The sequence below is a fragment of the Sturnira hondurensis genome, unplaced genomic scaffold (genome assembly GCF_014824575.4).
Source record: "Sturnira hondurensis isolate 20B ecotype Veracruz unplaced genomic scaffold, ASM1482457v3 Scaffold0022910, whole genome shotgun sequence".
In the NCBI taxonomy this organism is placed as follows: Eukaryota; Metazoa; Chordata; class Mammalia; order Chiroptera; family Phyllostomidae; genus Sturnira; species Sturnira hondurensis.
Window position 1 is genome coordinate 16,767,046 of NW_028095541.1, and position 13,251 is coordinate 16,780,296.

Consider the following 13,251-nt stretch of genomic DNA (forward strand, 5'->3'; position numbering starts at 1 on the left):
CCTCACCCCACCTCCCCAAGAGCGCGGGCCTCGCAAAAGGCTGCACTCAGAGCCTAAGGTGAAGAGACGGCAAGAAGAGTTGGAGGTAGTAGGATGTCGCAGGATTATCTACAGGGGGTCCAGCTTTCTGGGGACATTACAGGGATGGTCTGGCTCGTAGCCTGGTCTGGCTCGTAGCAGTCCCTGGAAGAGAATACCTCGTCGGAAAGCCCAGTGTTGCGGGCAGAGGAAGCCGAAGTGAGGCGAAGCCAGAGCCAGCCCAGCGGTCCCCTCCGACCCCGCCGCGCCCCGAGACACCGAATTCCCGCGCCCAGCCAGTTCTCTAGGAGTTGCCAGGGCAACGGACGCCGATTCTGGCCTCGCGCGTTTTCCAGACTGAATCTCCCCGGAGGCGGTGCGCGGCCCGGCCGTCAACCCCCACCAGCTCCTATGGAGAACGGGGACCACACGCTAGAAAGCGAGGAGTGCCAGAAGAGCCTCGAGAACTGCGAGTCTGTTACTGAACAATTCCAGACCCACTCCAGGTGACCGCGCAGGCTGTAGCGTCCCGCGCGCCCTCCCCTTCCCTTCGGCGGGTCCCGCCTGCCACGCCTCGCACCCCGCGCCCAGAGCCTCTTTCGAGCCGCCGTCAGGCCCCAAAGCTGCTATTTTAATTTCCTAAAACTATTACTGTACAGTAAGAGGGCAAACTCTGGAGCCAGACTGCCTGGATTCAATCCTGACGACCCTCTTAGAGGGCCCATGAGTTGAGCAAATTACTTCTGTGCCTCAGTCATCCCATTGGAAAACAGCAATGAGGATTTTAAATACTGCCTACTTCATAGTTCGTACTGAACATTTAATGAATTAACCTGGTTAAGGTGTTTAGTAGAGTGCCGGGTATATAATGCCATCTCTTATTCTTTGATCATTTTTTTAATTTTTATCTTTCACACTCCTTCTTTGCCCCCTCTCTTCCAGTTGTTTATTTTGATAACACAGAGCTGATATTTCTGGAAAAATACATTTTTCCTTTTCAAACCCTTTAAAATCGGTAGGTAAGGAACAATAGATTAGCCTTTATGTAAGTACTTAAAATTCTCTAAGCACTGGTGCCAGATGGCCCAGCTCAGAGAGTCAGAGAGAGAGAGAGAGAGAGACAGGAGAATGAAAACCACAGCTGTACTGGCCCGGCCCTGGGGCCTGACCCAGTGATACTCTTCCACCAACTCAGTCTCCCTAGCTCAACTCTGTTAAGTGGATTCATTTGTTAAAATCAATCAGGGTACACACAGGACCTGGTTTATTGGTTTTGGAAGGCACATGTAGGCTGTAGCCTGTGGTAAGCACCATAGGAACACACTGTCTAATCTGTTCTAGTTGTTTACTTATAGGAATGATTCCTGCTTTGGATTCTTTGGCATTACCTGGTGGGTAGTTCTGCAACAAAACGCACCCTCTGGACTCAGTGAGCAGACTGACAATGCCAGGTGCTCAATGAGGGCATGTTGTCTGAACAAAGGAACCACTGAAACCCATGTTCATTTCTCTTCAGCCACCGGGGCAGTGTGTCACTGACTTGGTATGAGTGTATGAGTGGGAAAGGCTCCAGTATTGACTGAAACGCTGGGATTAAGGCAGAGTTAGTCCCAAGGGAGACAGCAGTCTGCCAATGGACAAAAGCCCTGCCTTTGTGAGGTTGACATTCCAGTCAGGAGACCAATGACAAACAAGCAAACTATATAATAAATAAGTTAGATAATAGTGGTAAGTGCCAGAGAAGAAACAGAGCAGGAGAGAGCAGAGGGAATCCTGTGCGGAGTGTAATATTAGGTACCGTGGTCAAGGATGGCTTGGCCAAGATGACATTGGGATGAAGACTGCTGGCTTGAGAGGGAGCCATGTAAATATATAGGGACAGAGTGTTCCAAGCAGAGGACAGGAAGTGGAAAGGACTGAGCCTGGGTGTTCTAGGACCATCAAGGAAGCCAGCGTGGCTGGGGCAAAGTGACAGGGGAGAGCAGAGGAGATGAAGCCAGAGGTGTGAGGTCGGTGCCAGATGGTGTGGGACTAAATCACTGTGAGACATACAGTTTTGAGTTTAAATGAGATGATATGATTTTTTTAACACTGCCAAGCAATTCTCCAAATTCTTAGTGGACACTGAGTGGGTGTTCTACAATTTAACTCAATTCTGACACTGTCTACCTAGCGCTAGTACCAGATCCCACAGGTTAAGTATTCAGTCTCACAGGACTGTCCCTCTTTTTTCCCCTTCAACTGCCAACAGCAAGTCCAGGTTTTCACCTGTGCTTCTGACCACGAGTTATAAACTGGGGGTTCCACAGGTTTGATCAACTTGCTAGAACAGCTCACAAAACTCAGGTTGCCAGTTTTCTTATTAGGTTATTTGTTTATTACAAAAAATATTAAAGGATGCATATGAACAGCCAGATGAAGAGACACATATGGTGAGGCCCAGAAGGGACTCGAGCACAGGAGCTCTGTTCCTGTGGAGTGTGAGGTGTACCATCCCCTCTGCACGTGAATATGGTCTTGTTCACCAACCTGTAAGCTCTCTGAACCCTGTAACTTAGGGATTTAATGGAGATTTCATTATGTAAGCAAGATTGAGTAAATCATTCACTTCTGATGATTGATTCAACCTCCAGCCCCTTTCTGGAGGTAGGAGTGGGGAGTGGAACCAAAAGGTCCCTCTAATAGTGGCTGGTTCTTCGGACAAATGCCCCCATCCTTAAGGGCTGTCCAAAAGTCCCTAATTAACAAACTCAGGTGCTCACGTGATGTTGAAAGAAGTTTGTTATGAATGACGAAAGATACCAGTTTACCTTTTCCACGCTGAAGCTGTTTTAGAAACTGAGGACAAAAGACACAAATATTTGACAAAAGATGCTCCCATTGCTCTTGTTTAGGAAATTCCAATGGTTTTTGGGTGCTATGAGGCACAAAGAGCAAAATATCAATATATATTTATTTTAAACCACACTATCACAGATGGGAAGCCATGAGGGGATTGGAGCAGAAGAATGACATCATCTAGCTAAACTTTCAACAGGATCTCTCGGGTTGTGGTTTTGATAGTAGATTATAATGAGGATAATGGCTGAAACCAGGAAAACAGTTAAGCATCGTAGGGGAGGAAAATACTTTCTTCTCAACATTTTTAGGTTATTGGCTGAGACAAACCCCCACACCACCCCCCACTTTCCTGTAATATAAAATAGATTAACAGGAGAAGAAAACAAAAATTTAATAACATATATGCCTCTTGTATACATGAAGGATAACAGGAAAATGAAGTAAATCCCTGAAATAGCTGAAGCCACCACCTTACATATCACCTGTAGCTAAAGACAAAGGCTGTTATGGGAGGTTACCAGGGAAAGTATGGTAAAGTAGGGTAAGATTTGTCAATCTAAGTCAGTGCCCTCTGCATTGATGAGACCCTCTTCCTGTGGTCTACTCATCCTTCTCTTCTTGGCACAGAGAAGAAGACCCTTAAAATGGAGATTTCCTTTGTAAATAAAAATTTCTCTTACAAGAGGGCAACCTTTACTATTTGCAAAGCTTCTTCTGTGTCTGCAGTTTCTCAAAATAATCAAAATAATCCTTATACCAAAGAGATGGATTTTGGGATGCCACATTCTATTAGTTTTCTAGTCTGAGTTCAAAAAAGAGGTCTAGGCTGGCTACTATCAACTTGGGAGTGGCTGCCACAAAGATGGATCCAGAGCTGGGAAACTTGGTGAGATAACCTAGAAAGTGAATGAGCCTGCAAAGAAAAGTCTCTTTGAGCCTTGGGGCCTATCAAAATGGTATATTCTTTGAAGAGGAAGAAAGAGAAGCAAATTTTCTTTATTTTAAATTGAGCAGTGCACCACAATAAAAGTTGAGCATACCTAATGTTACCAAACCCAAATTTGTGTGACTGATGCTTTGAAAGGCCAAAACTCAAAACATCAGAGCATGGGGTAAGGAAAGGTTTATGGATCAAGAAGGCACCAGCTGAGAAGATGGGAGACTTAATAGTGTCTCAGATCCATCTTGCTCACTGGACTAGTTTGAGAGTTTTTAAGGGCTTGGGAAAATACATAAGCAGAAGGGCTGGTGGGGGCAAGCTTTAATTAAAGGACTGTGGAACTTGGCCATTCATGTTAAAGGAGCATCAGCGCTGGATCTTCCCAGATGATGAGCCCTTTTGGTAGGTTTCTGGTCTTCAAGTTCTGGTTTGTCCCTGTCCTTTGGTTTTGGGGAGAGGAGGGAATGAGACTTTGGTTCCTGGTGCAGCCGTTGGAGGTCAAAGCTCTCTCCTCTGCACAAGCTTGGGCTTCAGACTTGCGGTTTTGGTCTGTTGTCTCTGAAAAGCAACCCAATATCTTATTAAATAGGATAAGACCATTTTGAGCTGGTTACACTAATACTATTTTCTTTGACTCATTCACTAATGAGTATTTATTAGGGTAGACTATTCTAGGGTTCAAGAGAAGTATCATTGTATTGTATTAGGAAATATTCATTGATCTGTTTTCTATAACAAATTAACACATTAATTTTATATCTAGTTTATTAAAAATTATAATTGTTATCTTTCCAAAACTATATTGTGCATAACAACCAAGCTATTATTCAGAAATCAAATTATTGAGACTATAAATAAGAGTGTAGGAACCACTTAGCTAAACTTGTTGTGATGTGGTTTCTATTCTAGGCAGTGGGGTTTTCACCTGTAATTAGAGACATTGGGATTTGACAGGAAACTGAAGGATGAACCTTCAGGTTTCACTTAGATTCTGAATGGGCTGTATCTTTCTGAATCAGTCCTACAATAAGTTAGGACATAAGGAACATTAGAGCTACAGTCCTGTTCTCACTAGGGATGGAAAACAGGAACCTGTCACTCCAGGCTCATGATGTTAGATGAGTTATTTACTGTATTTGAACCTCAGTTTTCACATCTTCAAAACAAGAAAGTTAATATCTCTTTTAAGAGATTATTGAGAGTATAACCTGAGGGGAAAATGTGTGTGTTGATGCATATGTCTTAACAAAACATGTGGGATGAATTAAGTGCTCATTACATAGGCACACATATTATTTTTAGGTACTCTAATGGGGGTATCTGTAAAATTTCTGAACTTAATTTAAAAATATTTTACTGTAGTACTTCAGTATTATGACACCAGAAGGCATAACTGAAAACATTATTGTACATTTAAAAAATCATATCCTGAAAATGTTTTTTGGTTTTTATTTTTTATACTTTTATTGTTTTCAAGCTTCTTGGGATAGAATTGACATATAACATTGTATTTTTGTAATACTAACTATCCACAGTTCATACACTTACTGCCCACAATAGATTTTTTGCTTATAAAGCTAAGGAACGAAAGAACATGCATGTGAAGCTTAATAAAACATGAAGTTGAATAGTAAAAAGGAGTGCTTGGCACTGAGGAGGTAGAGGATGGCATTCGTGGACTGGAAAGGTGAATCACAGGGCTCCGTCAAATGTGCAGCATTGTAGATTAAAAGAAGCAGGTAAAGTTCAGTTGGAAGTTTGTATTTTTTATACTAATGTAGCAGCACTCAGGGTGCAGACAGAAGGCAGAAACCTTACCAGTATTTGAACAGGTGAGGTTTTTTCTTTTCCTTATTAAACATTAACAAGGATTTTTAACTAGTAAAAGGCAGTGAAGTGGCAAAACACTTAAGCAGTTACAGTAGATGCAAATGCAGAATGCAGTCGTAACACCCAAAGGCTGAAATGAAGTCCTCTCTTAGATGCGGCTAGTGGCGGAGGAACTGGCCCAAGCTTGGAGATCCCCATCTTCATTCCTGGGGGTCCTGAGTTTCAAAATCTTGTTTTTTTTTCCTTTTAGAGGAGAAAAATGTAATTTTTGTTTTACCCTTCTGGGTGGTTGGCTGAGACCCCCTTTAATAAAAGACAGGTTAACCAGAGAAAAACAGAAGTTTAATAACACCTATACCTCCTATAATTTGAAAAAAATATATATATCTCCTATACACCTGGGCAATACCCAGGAAAACAAATTAACTCCTATAACTGATCCAAGCCACCATCTTAAGTACTTCTTACAATGAAAGAGTAAAGAAGATGTAGAGGGGAGAGGGGAAGCCCGTCGTGGGAGGCAATCAGGCAAAGCCCGGTGTGGTTGTGTGCGACGTTAAGCCTGAGCCTTCTCTACTGATGAGTTTCTAGAGATTGAATCTCCCTTCTCTTCATGGTAGAGAGAGAGAGAGAGAGAGAGAGAGAACCTTAGAAGCGTAAATTCCCGTATAAATGCAAATGTCCCTTACAGAGGGCAACTTCTACTCAGCTTGGAATTTCACCTGTGCCTGCTGTTTCTTAAAAACAATCATCTCAAGATAATACTTACGCCAAAGAGGCATATTTTGGGGTGGCAAATTCTGTTCCTCTTCGGCATGGAAATGCTAAGAAGCATCCCAGAGATGCTCTTGAGTTCCCAACATAGTTTTCCTGACTCCACCGAACACCAACAACCCAGCTAAAAGCAGTCACTTCAGCCCTTAGAGTGACTACTTTCTTTGCCTTTGGTTAAATGTTTCTGGGAGGAAGCATTCTCCCCTTGGGAACTAAGACCTCCAAGCTAGCAGATCATAGAAATGTGGGGCCAGGAAGCAATTTCAGGAGTGGGTGATTAGGTGTATTAGCACAAGATGTAAATTCCACTACTACCTTTTGCTTCCTGGACCCATAGCATGGGAGAGGGAGCACCACCACTGATTCAAAGTATAGCACCACTGTACTGCATCTTGTAAGACAGGACCACATCCTTTCATGGACTAGGCTTTCAACTGCCATAAGTGAATCTTCAATAAACTATTCTATCTTTCCATTAAGCCAGCCATACAGGGTGATGGGACCTGTGATAACACCAGTCAGTTCCACTGGCATTAGCCCATTGCTGCACTATTTTGCTACAGAATTAGTACCTTGATCAGGAGTGGTGCTATGCATGATGTCATGGTGGTAAATAAAGCATTCTGTAATGCTTTATCAATGGATGGTGGTTCTGGCAGATGCATTATGGTCAAGGAATGCAAATTGGTATCTAGAATATATGTCTGTCTCAGAGGGTCAGTGTTATCAGCTTACCACCAAGTGGCTGACTATCCCTGTTCATCGGTTAATACTTCCATATTAGGGAATCAGTATTGATCTTTGCTGTTGACTGATTAGGCACTCAATGCTTGTCACATCCAGACCTGCTCTGGTAAGGGGAAGACCATGCTGTTGAACTCCATCTCTGTCACCATAGCTATTTTGTTTTGGTAGGAGGAAAACATTATCCCATCCTCAAGGATGCTCACTGTAAATACAGTTCTGGAGAATGGCCTGTGGAAAGCATGGTAAAGGCTTCACAGTCTCGGCTTGTACAGAAAGAAGGTGCAGGGACGCTCAGGGCCCAGGGAGACTTCTTCTCTGAGTAGTACTGGGCTAGTGAGAAAAAATACAGCCTACTGCAATAAATTAAACCCAATCTAAAATATAACTTTCTGTGGAGAAACACTAGAAATTTTCGTTGAAATTGAGATACGGATGCTCCCTACCCACCCAGATCATACTGTTGACAAGGTATACTTGATGTATACCTTGTATACAACATCAGTATATCATAAGTATACTTGATGTGTGTGGAAGATTAGTTGAAATTTTAGTGAGATTAATAGCAAATCATTATTCTGAATATTAAAAAGTTTAAAAAATTTAAGTAGTCTTTGTTAAATGAATATTGCTATGCCTTAATAGTATTCTTCAAATATGTTGAAAAAAATATGATATTTTACAGCATAGTAGTAATAGTCCTACTCATGACCACCACAGCGTCAATAACAGGTTACATTTCTGAACCACTTACTATGTGACATGCACCATTCACAGTACTTCTAAGTGTTAACACACTAATCCTGACAATGACTGCATGTAATGGGCACTATTATTTTGCAGAAGAGGAAACTAAGGCACAGAAAGTTTAGGTAATTATGTTATGTCACATAGCTAGAATATCAGTTGACAGAAACTCTCACCAGATGCATTATTATATGGTGTTACAGGAAGACCAGAGGTATGACAGGTTTCAGAGTTAGTTGAGTCAATGTTTATACAAAGTCATCAGTCAAAATGATTTCTGTCTTTTTAAAAGCTCATTATCTATGTCCTGGCTTTGCCCCTCTGGCTGGACCTTCTGGTGGTCACCAGATAACTGTGGCAATTCTTGGCATCATTTCTTGTCACATGTGACTGACATGTGACAATGTTCACAGTCACAGAGAAAACCTCTCCCCTTGGACTCCTGTGTAGACAGAAGTGCAGACACAGTGTCTTCAGATATGGCACTGAAAAGTCTGGTAATTCTGTTACCACTGGTATTTAACTAGATGTTGATAAAGGAAAGAGAGCAAAGGGAACTAGATATTCAACTTAATAAAATGGGAAGCATAAACCCGCTTGCTAGCCAGGAAACTATAGCTCCACACCCTGGGGGATTACAGCATTTCTGTGCCAAGGGGATTAACACTCCTCCCTTTCCCCCTCCAATACCAGATTGGTGGGAGGCACAGGGGGAGGCTCAGGATCACAGAGGCCTAACTAGAAGGTGCACACCCATGCAAAGCCCATGGAAATTTGAGAAGTTGATTGGTGTTTTTGAGAAAGCACCTGGTCAGTCCCAAACCTAAGCTGGTTATAACCCCAGGGGAACAAAGAAGCTCTCTCTCTCTTGCTCATGACCTGCACTTGGAATGTACACACACCTGTTCTCTGCATGGCCGTGTGGCCCATGGATATGCAGCTCCACACACCACCTCCAGGAGGGAGCCTGAAACAGACTGCAGCTGGAAACGCATGCTAAGCTAGCCAAATGCTGGACTGGACTTCAGTACTGAGCATAACCTCTGGATAGTGGCCTTCCTCCTGGCCCTGCTGAAGACAAGACTGGACTTTCTCTGTGGCGATATGGACAGAGATGGGACACTGGGAAGTCAGGAGGGGAACCGCCTTCATTGAATATCATCAATAAACCACACCACAGAGCCTGATTTCCACCAACAACAATTTCACTTGAGCTTTTATAGCTTTCTTTTTTTAGCTGACATTTCATGAACCAATAGGCATGGTACGTTTCATCAGCCTCAAAAAGAAACATTGCATCCAGAATATTGGCCTTCTTGTTATTATTTGAAGTGCTTGTCATTAAAGGTCGGTGGGAGGAGTTCACAGATACTTGCTCTTGGCCTACTCAAATTTTTCAAGAACTGACTTTGAAAATCAAATACAATACAGTTACGTGATCGTCACAAAGAAGCAGTTCTCAAAACTTTTGGTTTCACGACCTCATTACAGTCTTAAAAATTGGGGGCATCAAAGAACTTTAATTTATGTTTTCTCTATTCCTAGTGATCATTTAAACTTATGATAAATCAATTCTGGGTTAATATAAGTAATATTTCACAGAAAAACAGACTGTATTCTCAAACCAAAAACTTCAATAAAACTACTGTCCCTTTTTTAGGTTTTTGCAACTCTTTTCAGTGCCCGGCTTAATGAAAAAAACCTGAATTCTCATTCAATCCACCATGCAGTCCTGTACCCTGCTGCCTCTGGAAAACTCCACTGACCACTTGTAAAAGAATTATAGTGCAAAGGCAAACAAAATCTTAATGTTATTATGAAAATGATTTTGACCTTGCGGGCTCCCTGAGAGTCTTGGAGTCCCTGGGGTCCTCATACCCCACTTTGAGAACCACCATCTTAAATTAGTTTTTCTTGATATGCCTGTGCATAATATAATATAATGGTCTGAAGTGGTAGCACACATAAAACAGTAGATAAGATACATAGAAGGGGCTTATAAATTGATCAGATCTCAGAGAATGGAAATGAGTATCAGTGGAGCAAAATGCTGCAGTCCAGGAAATAGGGTAACCCATCAGAGTCCTGGTGAAAACCCCGAATTATCAGCAGGTAATTCAGAGGTTTCCTCGTTTTACTAATCCCTCTTTAAAATATAATATGATTCGTACAAAAATATACTCACTAACATATATTTTTAGGAAACTATCTGCTACATAAAGCGCATTTAATCTTTTTTTAGACTTAACATATCAGATGATTTGAAAGTTGGGTTTTTCAGCACAGACCATGCCACTCAAACGGAGTCCAGTGAAATTTCACCATTAAAAGAGTTAAGCTCATCTACACAAAAGCTAATGCAGGTAAAGCTGGATTAATTTGAAACTTCTGAAATAATTTTTTAAGTATTAATTGCCTTTATGTCTCTTTTCTTGACAGACTGAAATGATTAAAAAATTAAAAATATTAGCATCTTTTACAAACTGAATTGGATGACAGTTGTGCTTTTAAAATTTTTCAATAAGGCCCTGGCTGGGTGGCCCAGTTGGTTGGAGTATTGTCCTATACACCAAAAAAATTATGGGTTCGATCCCCTGTCAGGGCACTTATGTGAGGCAACCAATTGATGTTTCTCTCTCTGTCTGTCTCTGTCTCTGTCTCTCTCTGTCTCTGTCTCTCTCTCTCCCTTCCTCTCTCTCTAAAATCAATGCATATATTCGGGTGAGGATTTAAAAAAATTATCAATATGAACTATTACTTATAATTATGGCATATTTATGTTGTGCTTATGTATGTTTTTTTAGTGAGGTGTTTTGATACTCTCTTTGTAATTCGACCACTGTGAACATTTTCTATGCATGATACTTTTTAAAAATTGTAGAAAGAAGAGAATAATATAACAAATAACTATGTTCCCTAACATGTAACTTGTCAAATAGTTACTTTGGAATCTTTTTTATTGTAAAGAAACAGAACATTTCATGTATGTCAGATATCAAGAGTTATTATTAAATTTCCTAATACATAAAACTGTCACATGGGTTGGCATCTCACTACTATAAATACGCTTGTGTGCTTTGTTTCTGTTTCTTCACTTAACAGTAGAACTTGAAAAGTATTCCCTAATAAGATTTCCACATTTGTTTCACAAGTGCATCATATCACAGAAACGTGCATATGTATTTAGCTGTCCTCTTATTGATGGACATTTTGATTACTTAAAATCTTTTACTGTGATAATTCTGTACAAACTCACATGCCAGCAACTCTGTGGTAGAAATTCTTAAAAGGGGAATTTTTGAGTCAGAGGATATATGCATTATTCATTTTGAAGGATATTGCCAAATTGACCTGCATAGAGTTTGTACGAATTTACACTCCCACTAGTTAACATCTGAGGCTGTCTCTTTTCCTACATATTTGACAATTTGTTGTCTTTTTAAATGACTTTGGGAAAGTTTGATAACTGCATTCCCTTGCAGCTAAGGATGTCTAGATGACTAAGTTCTGGTCAACAGAATTTAGATGGAAATGTCATCTGGCTGCTTTGAGAACTTTAGTTTTTTTTTAAGATTTTATTTATTTATCTTTAGAGGGGAAGGGAAGAAAAGAGGGATAGAAATATCAATGTATGGTTGCCTTTCTTGTGTCCCCCGCCGGGAACTGGCCTGCAACACAGGCATGGGCCCTGACTGGGAATCGAACCACGATTGTTTGGTTCCCAGGCCTGCACTCAATCCACTGAGCTACACCAGCCAGGGCGAGAGCTTTCTTAAAGACACAGTTTACATGCACTTTCTATGTGTTAACTTCTCCCTCCCACTCCCCCTTCCCTTCCTTCCTTCTTTCCTTTTTATTCTCTAGTGTCTTTTGAGTTGTTGGTTGTGTTTTGGTCATATATCTAGAGTTTATAGTATCAGTGGGAGTCTATGGTCCAACAGGAGTTTGTTTGACCACACCAGGATCCCTGTGCCTCCTTTCTTCTGAACAAGCAGTCTGGTTCTTGTTGGCAAAGCCACAGGGCTGGTTCTTCTAAAGGCAAATTCATCTCTACTTGTTCCAGCAATTAAAGGAATTTCTCAAGACTTCACTTGCTCTAAGATATATTTTTTAATGATTTCTTAACATAGTACCATTATATAAGGAGAAAGGAGTATAAGTCAGTGTCTGTTCAAATCTGGGCTTTTCTCTTTTCAGCCACATAGTATTAGACTAGTTAGTTACTTAATTTCCCAAAGCCTTGATATCCTTACCTGCAAAATAAAAGCATGCACAGAGCATGAGGATACTAAAATGTGATTCTTTCCAGGGTGCTTTCTAAGCATCAAATTCTAAAGTGGATGTAAATTAGATCCCATTTGCAGAATTTGGAAAGGGAATGTTGCACATCAGACCAGTGACTCTCAGCTCTTAAATCAGATCAAGAGCAATAAAAAAGGAGATCAAGAGGTAAAGAGAAAAAAAATTGCGAGAGCAGTTTCTTTTGAAAGCACTTGTGCCATGCTCTTCGTGCGGAATAGGGCAGCAGAAGTGATCTTCCTCAGCTGACAGCTAGTAAGGCAGGCTTTTATGGAACTTGAAATGCTTTCTGTTATTGGAAGACATAGAGGGCTACTGCTTGATTGCTTGATACGTGTGTAAAGAAGCTAAAGTGGGTTGGGACAAGAAGACAGAATGGCTAAACTGGGATCAGTCTACACTTCAGAGTGATTGTTTTCTGTGGACCAGATGTGGTCTGTGAGAGAGAGAAGAAGAAGGAGGAGGAGAAGGAGGAGGAGGAAGAGAAAGCGGGGAGGAAAGGGAAAAGGGAGAGTAGGGGGAGGAAGGGGGACAGGGGAAGGAGAAGAAGAAAGAGCAAAGTGCTAGTCAATGTGGGATATTCCAGGTCCTATTCAATAGAGTGGTCTAGGAAGACAGAGGACATCAATAGCAGGGAAAGGGAAAAGGAGAACTCCAGATTCACAGGGACTGAAGAAGGGGCAGCCATGATCGCCACAGTAGAGAAGCGTCTGCTTGGGTCACTAAGCATCCTCGGGAGAAAGGGTCCTGGCAGGAAAGAGGGTCCCAGCAATGGGAATCTCTGGAGAAGTGATGTCAGTGCCCAAGAGAAAAAAAGTTAGTTCTCTCAGCCTGCCAGTCTGGGGGGGGGGGGGGGGGTGAAGCCACCCCACCACGTAGGAACAGCCATGCTCCTTTATCTCCTCAACCCTTTCCATGTTGGAGACCCAACAACTGGAGTGTGAAAGGAGAGGTGAGACAGGAGAGAGTTCAAGAGTGGATCACACTCTTTTCCTTAAAGACAGGCAGCTACTGCCCTTATCTCTTGGTGCACAGGGAGAAGTCTCACCTATGAATGA

General features: G+C 41.7%; 1 protein-coding gene across 1 annotated transcript in view; it reads left to right on the forward strand.

The window, feature by feature from the left end:
- The first annotated feature begins 382 nt into the window (after positions 1–382).
- Positions 383–13,251, forward strand: part of CUNH10orf67 (chromosome unknown C10orf67 homolog) — a 102,276-nt gene continuing 89,407 nt past the window's right edge. Inside the window, exons 1-2 of the mRNA XM_037037220.1 lie at positions 383–524; positions 10,137–10,257. Of these exons, the coding sequence (XP_036893115.1) occupies positions 430–524; positions 10,137–10,257 (216 nt within the window). The 5' untranslated portion in view covers positions 383–429. The remainder of the gene's footprint in view (positions 525–10,136; positions 10,258–13,251) is intronic.